We start from the raw sequence: 14,524 nt of genomic DNA on the forward strand, positions 1-14,524 counted from the left end.
GTGACCCTTTATGTATGTTATGTTATGTGTTTGTTAGTTTAGTTATGTGTTTGTGAGTTAGTTAATAAAGATTGTGCACAATACACGTTTGGTTCTGACTCCGTCTGCTAATGAATTGCCTCTTAAGTGATAGATCCGGACTACGTGAGTAGTACAGTACAATAAGAAATATTATTTTTCCATAACTTGGAAATTGACATTTCTTAGAATTAATAAACAATCAACACTGAGCGTTCACTGGACGAACAGGTTAACAGATTGTAATGTTAATTTTAATGTAGCTACGTCCAGTTAATCTGATTAACGGATTTGCATATTCATAATTAATCATAATTAATAATCATAATGACTTATGAATAATTATTAATATTTCCCCTTTGAGTTAATTTTCGCTACATATTTGGTGGAGAATGCGGGCATCATTTTAAGCAATTGTTTGCAGATGGACCAGTAATCAATTATGTGTTTTGGCATCATTTTTGTTAACATCTTATACATGCACAAACTGGGGGCTTCAATGCACATTCTCTTGAACGGCAGAACGTTCCTCGATGCTATAAGGCATGTTTAAATTGTATGAAGAAGCTAACCTGAAATTATCGAAGAAATCATAATTTCAGTTGCTAAATGAGCGTAAAACTTTTCTGACGACGGAATCGCAGATTAGTAGCGCGTACAAAAGGGTATTGAAAGTAATTAACCTGAATTTGGGCGTAGAAACCCCCACTTTCAGCTTTAAATGCATAAGTCTTTCTGACGATGGAATCTCAGATTAGCAGCACGAACAAATAAACTAACCTGAATCTGGGCGAAGAAATCTCCACTTTCAGCTGTAAATGCATAAGCCTTTTTCTGATGACGGAATTCCAGATTAAGCAGCATAAATTTACCTGTGTGACGAAGAAATCTCACTACAGCGTTTGTAATGGTGTTCTGGGCGAGACTCCCCAGTCACCGATTAAAGGCCTTTTTACTGTTCGTTCCGTCACTGTATTCATATTCATGCGCGGGACCGCACATATGAAACACACGCAACGAACCTGTGGTGTAAATTCTAGCGTAGCTAACTAGCAATCACCACTGTCTGTGAAGTGATGTGCTGTTGTGATTTGTGAGTTATGCGTGACCACACTGGAGTTCTTAATGCGGGCTTGCAACGCGGTTAGAATTCTGCTCCATTCTGATCGTGTTGCGGGCTGGCATTGGTCTCCTGGCAACGCATGACAACAGAGCGTGTAGAGCAGACACCTCTGAAAGTCTGATAGCAGCACACCCACATCACAGACTGTTGTGCAAACAACGAATCACGCGTAGCCGAATCTAGCTCTATAGAAACCCTACGCGTATACCCTACGAGTTAAAACCCTTTACCTCGACTAAAAGCTGCTAGCACCCTGCTAGCACCTAGACATGTGCAAGCATGAAGCATTCAAGCCAAAGACTTTATAGACTTTGGGATTCCCTTTAGGAGGGATTTTGATTTGAACCGCTGATGGGAACACAATGCGTTGTGAAGCTCCGAATCAAATGAATCAATTGCGTCACAAACGATTCACTGTTCGAACCGCTCAAAGCGCCCCTTTGCGAGTCAGAACAGTAAGCGTAGTGAATACTAGAGACACATGAATACGAATAGCGAATATGAGACATCTTTAATAAACCATTCACAAATGTTATCAATTAAATGTGATCAATGAATCATCTAATATCCTTAAACCTGAGGTTTCTGTCAAGACATGATATTTCAGTAAACTGTAGCGCTTATTGAAACACTTTGAAACTGCTAGGACGCATCACAAAGCCTTGTTTACTGAAATCACGTGACTGTGGCAGTTTGACACACGCTCCGAATCACTGATGCAACACAAACGATTCATTTGAGTTCCAAAGCTTCACAAGGCATGCCTCAAAAGGCACCCATCTCTGGTTTAAACCGTTTGTATGTGTGCGCGTGTGTGTGCGTATGTGGCGGCACTCACGTTGTCAAGTCTGAGTACCTCTATTCAGTCAAGTTGAATTTAAATTAAATTTAAAATTTAATTAAATCAATTTGTTTAGTTGCCTATCTCTACTTCATGCTAATACTTTGTTCACCTGACTATCCCTATGCAGCCAAGTTGAATTTGGTTAAAATTTGAAAATTTAATTAAATCAATTTTGTCTGTTTAACTTTCCTTTTAGATTTCTAAATCTACTAGGAAATTCTAATTTTATTTTGTTCAACTTCATTCCTCCTCTACGTGTCATTTTATTTCCTTCACTTTCTTTCTATATCTCTGTTTGGCCAAGTTGGATTTAATTAAACTTAGCATTTAATTAAATCAACCTGGGTATTCACATTCCCTAGGTCTAAAGGGACCTTCTGTTTTTATTTTATTTTTATTTTTTATTTTTTTGTGTTATTCTACTATCACCCTCTTCCCTTTATCTATAGGATTACAGTAGTTCTAGAAACTGTTGTTTCCTTAATGAGGCATAATGAGTTATAGGTTATTACTACGCTAACACCTATCTCTCAGCTCCCCCTCCTCACTCCTTAGTGCTGAGTACATGAAGTACGGCCACCGTCCAGTGCACTTGGGGCTCCGGAAAGGACTAGAAACTCTTCCAGTTGTTTCTTCTCCTTTCGACCTCAAGGCATCTGGTCTTTCTCTGTTAGTCTAGAGATTAGGTCATCACTTGAACCAGTGACACCTGCTTAACCATATCTCCTAGCAAGACTAAATGGGTAAAAAAAACCTCTTTCCTTCCTTTCCCTTTTCTTATTTCATTTTTTTCTCTCTCTCTCCCTCTACCAGTTTGTTCTATTCTTTTACCTTATGGTGATAATTTCTGGAAAGGAATCATCTGTACTCTGAGTAATAGTTTAATGACGTGTACCAGCCCCGTCATCAGTCAACACAGCTTACAGCTGTCATCCAAGATAGTTAAACACCTTAGTCTCATGCTGGCTTCCCCCACTTCAGCTAGTCACTCCCTATACGGCCCACATAGCTGTACGAACTTGCATTTGCCTGTGCTATCTCTTTCTCTCATGTCCCCATAAGTGTGCCTGTCTGCCCAGTACATCCAGCCCTGCCATCCAGGACCCCCTGGAGACCCAGCGGAACAATGTGATGGTTGCCCTTCAGCTAAAGCAGTCAACAACCTGCAACCGCAGAGCAAGGGACAGCGAGATCGGCAGCACCAGCACACACGTGACACCTGACCTGAGCCACAAAGAGCTTCATCCTCTCCTTAGCCCATGCTCATACGGGCTTCCAACAGGAGGTAATTGAACGAACGCTGCAAGTCACTGAGTTCCACAGAGAACCAACCCACTCAGCATGAGAAGACACAGGACAGATGCAAGAACCATGACAGAGCAGAGCAATTGAGGGAGGTCACCAGTCCTCAGGAGGCTCTGACAGCTGTTGAACTTTGCCAGTTAAAGAACGTAAGGAACGTAAGGTTTGAATTTAAAGAGACACTAAAGCTAAGGCCCTTGAAGGCCACCCGCATGCAGAACTGAAAGTCAAACACTGACTCCACAATTCAGCAGCGTGAGAAACAAACACATTGTGGTCCGAAAAGAACTGAAACAGCCCGAACAACTAAGAATGGACCACACAAGGAACTTGCAACCTGATGGACTTTGCAGCAGCAGCAGCGAGAGCTCCCCCAACCCTTCACAAAGGGGGGAGGGGCCAGAGCCTGCAGCTTAGGAGACCACAGCAATGCCAACATAATAGACATTCTCTTTCGTTCCAAAGTCCCTGACTGGTGTGATCCACCAAGACAGGCTCTCTGTTCTGGATCACACCCCACCAGATTCACTATGAGTTTTGACTTAACAGCCAGAAAAACTCCAATTAGACTATCAGCAGCTGAAGCCAGTCTGCATAAAGGATTTCTCAGACCCAGAAGCCTGAATGCAGATTGAGTGCTACCCCGACACCATGCAGGGCAGATCTGAAAGTCCCAAGGTTACTGCCACCGACTCAGACAAACCTGGAATGAATGGAGGACACCAACAGGACCTTTGCCTCCTACAACAGCTAGTCACCCCTTTGGACAGCACAACCTGCCCTCACACAGTACCACTCATGTGACCTGACACAGAAGGCCTGTAACACACAAGGCCCCTCAGCAGGGGGTTCTCAAGACCCCAATGACTTTGAACTGCAAACGCAGTGCTTTACCCATAGCTTCTACAAAGGTTCCTAGGCAGCATAGGGCATAAAGCTTTTAAAGTAGATGAAAATGTGTGTTCGCAGAAATGCAGGAGTCTGCAGTAGGAGTGGAAGGAAACCTTGTGTGAATGTGTAAATCTCAAATGCTCATGACTATCCACGACGAGCTATTTTGAAATATGACACTAGGTTGAGCCGGTTAAGCCAGCATGGCCTAACGCCACTCGCTTAAACCATCGTCCAAGTGTGTTTAATAATTGATAATTCCGACATGACGTTTGACAACGTTGATTCGCATGTAGATCGATGGTGCTGGCTTGTTAGATGCAGATAAAACTATAGCTTGAAGTGACACCTCTGCCGTAACAGAAAGAGTCTTAAGACATTTTAGCATATGTTCAAATGGTATCAGTGTAAAGTTAATCTGATTTTAGCGAAGAAATCCTAATCTCAGTATTAGAGCGTAAGCCTGTGTTGACGAAGGAATCTCAACTCAGCGGCATGTAAACTGTACCAGAATTGATTATTCTGCTTTGGTTGGAGAAATACCAATTGCAGTATTGCTTAACCTGTTTCTGATGAATGAATCTCAGTACAGCGTTATATAAATGTAGATTTGGGTAATGCTCCCCTTTTATAGTTAAGATTGATGTCATTCATCTAAACTTTGGCTGCATCTACAAGCATAGCTACCTCTTGACCAAAACTGTGTTTCACTCGCTGAAAGGAATATCAGTATACCTGCACAAGACGGACTTAACTATATATGCTTAAACAAGCTTGGACTTACAGCAAACTGTGTAATTACCCTTTAAACAAGTACAAGACGTTGTTTAAAGTAGAGAGAAGAGTTTACATGAGTAAAATTTGCAAATGCCAAAACATATTTGCATTTTACTAAATGTAATATCAAGTTTTTGAAAATCTGAAAGTATAAGCGTCACATTTTAACTCTGTACGTAACTAGTTTGAAATGAGCAGACCGTCTTCATGAACTGTTTGAATTGCTGTGGTGTGCATTGGTTCCCATGACAACGACTTGTCACAGGAAGTGCTAACTCATCACCTTGTGATGCCATGGTGTAAACAAACCAGGCTAGGTGGCTAAGCTAACCCCACCTAGCAACCCTTCCGCTCAGGCTAAGCTAACTAATAGCTTCTACAGTTAGCGGTTAGCATCATTTATGTGAAGCCTTTAACTACAGCTTGTGTGTGTGCAGTGTGAACTGATCTAAACCCATTCTGCTGTTTTAGTCACTTCTTTAAATCTTTTTATTGATTTTAATTATAATAGCAGTCAGCTATTAATTTTTACTAGTATTATTTCTTTCATCTTTGTGATTTACTTACATCTTCCTTTTTTTCTTGTGTGGTTTAATTTCCCAATATAACCACAAGCAACTAGACATACTTTCCTTCTTGATTTTGTTAATTTACAACAGTTGTTTCAATTTTATGAGCCAGTTACAAAAGTAATCTGAACGATTGCTATGGCATAATTTTGAGCACCACTAATGAACACAATCCAATGGGAAGCTCTCCTCCTCCTCTCCCTTTCTCTCTTCCATTCGTTCAGAGGTCGAGCCCGTTGTGAGCCATCAGTACGTTCTGATAAATAATTTGACATTAAGAACCATCTTAAGTCATTTATTAAACCTAGCTTTATACACCTGGCTGCTCACTGTGCCTTTAGCCCTAAATTCTGTTTGATCGTGCAGTAGTCTCTTGCCCTTACTCTCACCACAAGCGTGCCTAAATGTTGCAGATGCTCAGCCTAACTGCCCAGATGGCAGACCGAAAGGACTGGCTAGGTGTGGTGAGGAACACCCTCCTAACCAGGGCTGCTGATCCCTTACAGCATCAGAGCCAAAAGCAACTGGACAAAGATGGAAGAGAAGTAAAGGCAGATGACTCAAACCAGGGGTATGATCACGATGATCTGACTGAAGTCAACTTCTTCCTGGCCCACAACCTCACTGGTTTGAAACAGGAGGTGAACACCCTCCAACTCCAGATCACAGAGACTCACAAGGAGCTAATGCATGCTAAAAGCCACATAGACCAGCTAGAGATGGAGGCTCAGGACAGACCCTGACAGAATAGAGGCACAGAAGAAAATCCACAAAACCTCAAAGGCTCTGACAACGAGAGCAGCTGGAAAAGGCAGCCAGAGAGGATTTGGTAAAAGAACTCTGTCACAAATAGTCACTGTTAAAAATAGCAAATTCTGAACTCTAGGACAAAGATGACAGGATCAGGACCTGTGAACGTCCTCTGGATGTGTCCAGACCTGGGACTGAAGCTCTGACCCAGCAGCTGGACAACACCAAAGATGAACTTGACATGGCCCAAAGAGAACTGAGACTCTCTTGCCTGCAGCAGAAGAACCTCCCCCAGCCAAGCACAGAGGTACAGAGAGGGGAGCCAAAGCCTTCTGCTTGACACCTCATCAGCCAATTTCCTGAAATCCTCTAAAGCTACAGAAGGAGAAGGATTAATTCAGACAGACCCAGGCACCAGACCTACCACAGGGAGAAGCCATGGATGGAAACATCCTCTTCCTGCAGACACCGCATGATCTCCAACAGCAGGTAGCACAAGGGCGACTGGACATGCCTGCATCGAACCTGTAGGAGCTTCTAACGCTAGTAAGGAGCCCCATGAACAGTACTTACTTGAGAAGTACTCAGAAGCACAAGCTTCTGACCACTCACACAAGACAACTCAGACCTGCTCAAGTCGGCGCCGCCACCAGAGCAGAGGGACACAGCAAACTTCAGACTCCTTTGGACTGAGAGCAGAGGTAACAAATGCTTCTGTCATCAACCCTAGGTCAGTCTGAAACACTCTTCACACTACAAATCCCATAAACTCTTCCTGCAACCACCTGCTTCATGGGTGTCCGAATGACAGGTGACACTGTCATGGCACCTGCAACCTCGACACCTGCTGAGCAAGCTCAAAGCCCTGAACCTTGCCACCAGCAAACGTCTCGCCCGCACTAACTGACTTTAGGGTGACAGGTGACACACCGTCAAGGCACTGGATGCGTTGATTCCTGCAGCACCAGCTCAGAGAACTTAGCTTGCCCACGGTCTGCATCAACGACCACCACTCCAGGAGACACATACAACCAGGGCCCATCACAGCCTTCCAACCTTGTGTGTCAGTGATGTGTCTGATCTTTCTGCACCTTCAATGTCGCTCACTGTTGCCATAAGAGAGACAACAACGAGCGAAAGGGGGGGAATTATGTAATGACTGAGGCAAATCAGACACAATTATTGGTTAGTTAACCAATAGTTTTAAGCTCACTCTGGAGTCTGTCCCCATCCCCGGGAAGTTTTCAGTTACAAGTTTATTGCGCTGAGGAATGTGGTTGCCGCATGGAGAACAGAGTAGAGACACAGAAAATCTGCATCTTCCCTGCATTTTCCACACAGAACACAGACTCTATGGCATTAATGTATAGACAGACTGTGCTATAAATGATTCCTTCTCAGGAAATGGTATCCATTATTACTGATGTTGTATTGTACTCATTGTATTTACATGTTTGATGATTGTTAAATGTTATGACCTGCACGGTAACTTCAATCATGCCATGTTTAGTGTCTATACGTTCGTAGCGGGAAGATTTAAATGTTTGTGTATGCGGTACATCCATACCTGTGCAACACATCAGTATTAAAAGAATATTTAATAGTTCTGATTCAAGAACTCAGCTTGTTAATCTTTCTGGGTTGTAAAAGCCCTGACAGGAGGGGTGTTGCCACCCAGAATTACAACATCTTCATTGGTCCGGTCAACAACTGAGAGGTGTGACTTTGACCAGAGGTTAAAAACCAGCGAACAGTGCCACTCCCTCTCTTCTTCTTCCTTGCTTCTGGACCGAACAAATCTCCTTGCGGCCGGCCTCTCTAGGCCCGGCCGCAAGGCTGGTAGGCCCCTGGCCTACAACACCCAGCCATGTGCTCATCACCCAAAAGACTGGCAACAACTTCAGATGATAACTTCAAGAGTTATCCTCAACCTGCAGATCCGACGCTCTTCAGCCTAAAGGCATCTTGCAAGTATCGTACATTTTAATGCTAAACAGCGATTTAGTATTGATTTGTAAAGACTTTACCTTTGCTATTGCTAAAAGAAACTGATGAGTCCTTTCCAGATTGCCTTTGACATTTCATGTAGCTCTAGTAACAGCATCTCTTCCGGTTCAACACTATCATTACTCATTCTGACTTGCGTGTGTGTGTGTGTGTGTGTGTGTGTGTGACCCTTTATGTATGTTATGTTATGTGTTGTTAGTTTAGTTATGTGTTTGTGAGTTAGTTAATAAAGATTGTGCACAATACACGTTTGGTTCTGACTCCGTCTGCTAATGAATTGCCTCTTAAGTGATAGATCCGGACTACGTGAGTAGTACAGTACAATAAGAAATATTATTTTTCCATAACTTGGAAATTGACATTTCTTAGAATTAATAAACAATCAACACTGAGCGTTCACTGGACGAACAGGTTAACTGATTGTAATGTTAATTTTAATATAGCTACGTCCAGTTAATCTGATTAACGGATTTGCATATTCATAATTAATCATAATTAATAATCATAATGAGTTATGAATAATTATTAATATTTCCCCTTTGAGTTAATTTTCGCTACAACATTTACTGTAATAGCATCATGGCATTGACATTGTGATTACAGTGTTAATATGTTATACAAGAGTGATTTAGAAGTCTACCCATTTTGAACAGTAATCTCTTTATATTCTGATTGGTTGAATCTGGGGGAGCATTTGCAAATGGAGTTGAGGTATTTCACCTCAGGTGTGTTAACTCAGGTGCTGTGGTTACTGTTTAGTAAAAGAAAATTCAAGTTCCCCTTAATGGTCTGTAATTAATATAGAAGGATGTTACATTTGTCAGCAGGTTTACCTTTTTCTTCCTCTTCATTCTGACTGAACTCCTCTTGCTGCTCCTCATCAGACTCCTCTTTCTCCAAGGCTACGATATAACAGTGAAAACCACTTGGGTAAAACAGGGTTAAAGGCACACCTTAAATCTGCTTTTCACTACTCCCATATTATTTAAAGTAGATTGTTTTGTTTAATAATATAAATTTATTAGGTGGTGAGGATGGCCTTATACTTTTAAAAGTCTCACCAGCATGCACCTAGTATTGATACAAATACTAAAGTTATTTAAATCTAAAGTAATATGTTTTGTCTATTAATACTTAATGTTAAATTCTACTGGAGTTAGACAGCATGTGTCAGGACCCATTCATAGTCGTAATCATACTTTAGATTTAATATTTTCACATGGAATCGATGTTGGTGATGTTGAAATTCTGCAGAAAAGCGACGCAGCAGCTCCATTTAGCCAAAGCTGCAAAACCAACTCCTTGTTACAAATATGGTAGAACTATCACTTCTACCACTAAAGATTGCTTTATAAATAATAGTCATGATTTGTCTCAACTCCTCAGCATATTTTGCAACAAAAACTATAGACCAGGGGTGTCTGGAGGTTCACTGTCCTGCAGAGTTCAGCTCCAACCCCAAATAAACACTGCTGAACCAGCTAATCAAGGTCTTACTAGGCATAGAAACTTCCCAGCAGGTGTGTTGAGGCAAGTTGGAGCTAAACTCTGCAGTACAGTGGCCCTTCAGGACCGAGTGTGGACACCCCTGTTGGAAGAAATCAAAACTAGAGGTATTTTGCAATGCATGGAAGGATAGTGTTTCTGCCTAAAAAGGCCTGAAAAACTGCTAGATCTGCTTACTATTCAACTCTTTTAGAAGAAAACAAAAACACCCCTAGGTATTTATTTGATACAGTGGCTAAATTACCAAGAAATAAAGCTTCAACAAGTTCAGACATTTCCCAACAGCACAGCAGCAATGACTTTATGAATATCTTTACTTACAAGATTGATACTATTAAAGAGAAAAGTATAACCATGCCACCATCTGCTACAGTATTGGATCAGATAGAGCACTGTAGACCCCCTGAGGAACAATTCCAGTCATTCTTTGCTACTTAAAAAGAGGCTTCCAGAAGTCATAGATCCTCTTCTTAATACAAAGTTCTGTTACAAAACTCTAAATAGCACAAGCTGCTAGGTCCTTAACTCAATCTGTTAGTAATTAACTTAAGACTTACTGTAAGATAGGAAGATTCTGTAATACACATTTTTTCTATATGTTTTAAATCAAAAATCAGAGAGATCGAGAGATCTTGAATGTATGCACTGTGTCAAACAATTGCTCAATGAGATTAAATAAGCAGATGGTTAGACAGAATATTTAAGTCACAGAGTAAACCTTAATAGACTTATGGAAGTGAACTAATAATTACACAAGTCAAGCACAAGCTTGATATTTCATGCAAACATAATTCAGAAACTGTACCCTCTTGTCTGTGCAATTTTCTATTGGCTTTCCTTTGCTCTTCTTGCTCTTCTTCCTCTTGACGTTCATGGTCTCTCAGGGCTGCCTTGGAGCCTGCCGTCCAAGCCTCATATGCCAACTGTTGGTGCAAAAGAAAATGACCAGTCGCTGTATTTGCTTCTGTATTGGTCCACTGTACAAAGGCTCTTACGAGTTAATTATTTAATGCACACATGCAGTTACAATTAAATGTTTTAACATTGTTGATGATACTTAAAGACACCTGTGCAAAACATAATGGATTTAGGATCACCCCCTCATTACAAAAAAAAAAGTACCCAGCACGACCACCGGACTGCTCACTCGAGCACGTGGAACATAAGTATCACTTAACCAAATCTTTCCAGAGACCTTGGCATTGTTGTATATTATTAGTATATGATTTTTTAATTTACATTAAATGTTAGCGGCCCCATCAGTACATAAACTGAGACAGTCCTTCCTATTCAGTTTCCCCCACTTTTATTACACTTGTGACCGCAGGAACCGCCCTGCAACATCGAGCCCCGCCCCCTGATACAATATGTTCCTGTGGCTGTGCTTGTTGATAATGCAGCTTGAGGCTCTACAAGTTACAGATATCTCACAAATCCTTCAGATTGGTCAGATGACAATCTCCCTTCAATTTATATAATTTGAATTTAACAATCTTCCTGGATTGTCTTTACTCTCTTTGCCTGGTGCCCTGCAATTAAACAATGAAAGAGTCATCTGACACTCTCACACTTACCTTAAGTGACGAGTGACCAAATCACAAAATATATTTGGTGCCATGTGTGAGAATCCCTATAATGGTGTTAAATGTACTCACTGCAAAATATATGAATTCATATCTATAAATTGTGTTTTGCATTCCTCTCTCTCTCTCTCTGTACCTGAAAAGCAGTTTTCTTCTTAGGTAAAATGTTTTCCTGTGTCCTGTCCTTCACATCCTCTTCCTCTTCCTCACTGTCAGTTTCAAACAAATCATAGCCGCAGTCCCCATCTGAACATACAATCAGACACACACACACAGAGACATCTCAGTAAGCTCTTCACATTAAAGAGATCACAGTCACATTTTACAACATGTTCTCCAGACAATACGCCTATATAGGTCGTTTGTTACTTCCCTGAAATACGACCCATAGGAGCGTTTACTAAAGTTGCGAGAGTTCCCTATCAACAACAGGACACTTTCATTTCAATGCATTGTTCCCTTTTATCTGCGTCATATTTTGGGTTTCGCGTAGCTCAACTGGCAGAGCATTACAATATATAACAATATGCAATCATGTGATCATGTGATCGTGGGTTCAATCCCAGGGAACGCATGTGCTCATAAAGTATATATCCACTATAAATCACTAAGGTTAGGTTTAGGGGTGGGGTAGGTGTAGTCGTTAATAAAAAAATTAGTTTTGCTAAATGGAAATAAGACAAATGGTGTAAAAAGTGCACGCATTGCATTTAAATGAACACACATTTTGATTGGTAACGACAATCATACATCATGACGACAGACGTAACACGACACTGTCATTATTTTTACGCCAGCTAGAGGGCGCATGACTTTAAAATGTAAATACAGGTCATAATAAGGTGCTTGAAAAACGACCTATATACGACCTATTTTTTTTTTTTTTTTTTGGAGGACAGTCTGACACTTTATTATATGATGTTCATTAAATTTTATTCTGAAGTTTGGTGATATTGTGATATGGTCTGGCAGATTAAATAAGCACCAGTGAGAAGATAAATTAACTTATGGTTCATACTGACATGTGGATTTCATCACAACTAAATAATATTAAAATATCTGTTCAAAATACCATTCCGCTTTGGGAAATGTGAGGATTCAGGATGAACAGCAGATGATGTATCTTGCTCATGAGGAGCATTCTTCTGTTTTGACTTGATTTTCTCCATTCTGTGGGACAAGAATGAAACCAGCTTTAAACTAATATACAATATTGACATATTTCATTAATCATTAACAAAAAAAGGTCTCCATACTGTTTCTTCAGAATCTCCACAGATTTTAGCTCCATCTCCAATCTTGCTGCCACCTGTTTCTTCACTTTGGCTTCAAACAACTCTGCACCTCTTAAAATAAAGAAATATTAGAATAACCCTAGATGTTAAGTTATTATTATGTAGGACTACTTTGGTACTGCATTTTGACTTTTTTTTTTGTAATCATTTTTATGTGTACTTGAAATACATGGTAATGTTTATGGGTATATAATAATGATAAAATATGTGATATGTTTAAGGGTTAGATGTTGTCAATACACCCATGTTGTACGCTCCTTTCTCACCTTGAAGCAAGGATCTTAGATGTCTGAAGGTCAGACACGACGTAGAGGAAGTAGTAGCTGAGGAAAACTCTCCTCTGAGCCAACAGCACAGTGAAACAGATCGCATCCCAGACGATACCAGCTTCACCCTCCGGCAATTCACACTGATTGTCAGGCTTGGCTATACAAACACATTCATGTTAATGATATAACACAAATCTGATTGAGGTCTGTCACTGAACCTCTGTAATGCCTCTGGTCAACTGCTTTCCCATTATGCTAAGTTTAAGATTTTAGAACGGATCTAATTCTAATCTCTGCTGCAGAATCTCTTCTCTTCTTGAAAATTAAATCTCCAACATTAACCTGCAGTACATTTAATGTAGATTTACACTTTCTGAAAATGACTTTTTATATACTGTGCTATATATACACACACAACCAATAGCCAGCCAAAATAAATAAACAGAGTAAATAAATCACAGAACCTTATATTGTAATGAAAAGCTGTATTGAGATTCATTACTGCTTGTTTGTAAAGGTTATAAGTCGCTAGAACTTAAGGATAGTATGAAGTCTTCGGTTATTTTTTACAGTTTACAAGAAAAAAACAATTAAAAGCACTAGCTTAATGAACACAAACAACAGTTTACAAACCATTTCCAGACAATAACAGGACTCCAGTAACTAATGTTAGTTTTGGGAACAATAGCTTACACTATGCTGTTCTTACTTAGAATTAAGCAAAATAATTAAAATAGCAAAATAACCTTAAAACAAGCAAAACAATCTGCCAGTGGGGTAAGCAAAATAATCTTGATCCAAACTGAAAACAAGATTATAAAGCTTATTTTTGGTTTGTTATAAGATTATTTTGCTTACCCCATTGGCAGATTTTTTTGCTTGTTTTAAGGAAAAACTCGCTTAATTTTGACTTATTTTTTCTGAAAACAAGAAAATGTTACTTGATTTAAGAACTTTAAGATATTTTGACTAGAAACAAGACAAAAACTCTAAGTAAGAACAGCATTTTTTGCAGTTAAACTGGCATCTGTGTTTCTCATTAACAGCCATGAAATGCCAATACATTGGTATATAGTTTTGTCATCCATCGTGGTTCCTGTATTTATTATACATATGCAATGAATTACTGATGACGAATCATTGAATTATTGAAAATGTATGTACAGCTGAGGTGGTAATGTGGCCACAATGTGAAGCAGAACTGCCATTACACCTCAGGTGTGCATTAATAAATGCAGTTGTCACTCCCAAAACTTTGCAGTGATAAAAGATTTGAAAATATAATGAAATATGACATTTCCAGTGGTGTACTAATGATATATTTGGAATCCTTTTCCATGACATTACTTACGTAACGTGTAGCCTTTGATGGTGCAGAACATGCTAAATGCTTGAATGAGCCAACAGCCGTGCTTTTGTAGACTCTCCAGATAAGCACAAGAGCCAAGCTGATCACACACACATAAACACAATAAGTAGTTGTATTTCAGAGGAATACCAACTATTTTCAGTATACATGCCCCTAGGTAACATTAGAAAACATAAGATTAGTTTCTACTGTTATGGGATGATATTCCATTAAATATTTCA

General features: G+C 40.0%; 1 protein-coding gene across 1 annotated transcript in view; it reads right to left on the bottom strand.

Moving 5' to 3' along the window:
• Nucleotides 1–6,383: 6,383 nt before the first annotated feature.
• LOC125253933 (piezo-type mechanosensitive ion channel component 2-like) overlaps nucleotides 6,384–14,524 on the bottom strand; it is an 80,355-nt gene continuing 72,214 nt past the window's right edge. The window contains exons 28-35 of the mRNA XM_048168191.1: nucleotides 14,286–14,382; nucleotides 12,932–13,091; nucleotides 12,627–12,716; nucleotides 12,443–12,540; nucleotides 11,507–11,616; nucleotides 10,593–10,710; nucleotides 9,115–9,183; nucleotides 6,384–6,649 (exon numbers count right to left, since the gene is read on the bottom strand). Coding sequence (XP_048024148.1) covers nucleotides 6,384–6,649; nucleotides 9,115–9,183; nucleotides 10,593–10,710; nucleotides 11,507–11,616; nucleotides 12,443–12,540; nucleotides 12,627–12,716; nucleotides 12,932–13,091; nucleotides 14,286–14,382 — 1,008 coding nt within the window. The remainder of the gene's footprint in view (nucleotides 6,650–9,114; nucleotides 9,184–10,592; nucleotides 10,711–11,506; nucleotides 11,617–12,442; nucleotides 12,541–12,626; nucleotides 12,717–12,931; nucleotides 13,092–14,285; nucleotides 14,383–14,524) is intronic.

Source organism: Megalobrama amblycephala, linkage group LG19, assembly GCF_018812025.1.
Source record: "Megalobrama amblycephala isolate DHTTF-2021 linkage group LG19, ASM1881202v1, whole genome shotgun sequence".
Lineage (NCBI taxonomy): Eukaryota > Metazoa > Chordata > Actinopteri > Cypriniformes > Xenocyprididae > Megalobrama > Megalobrama amblycephala.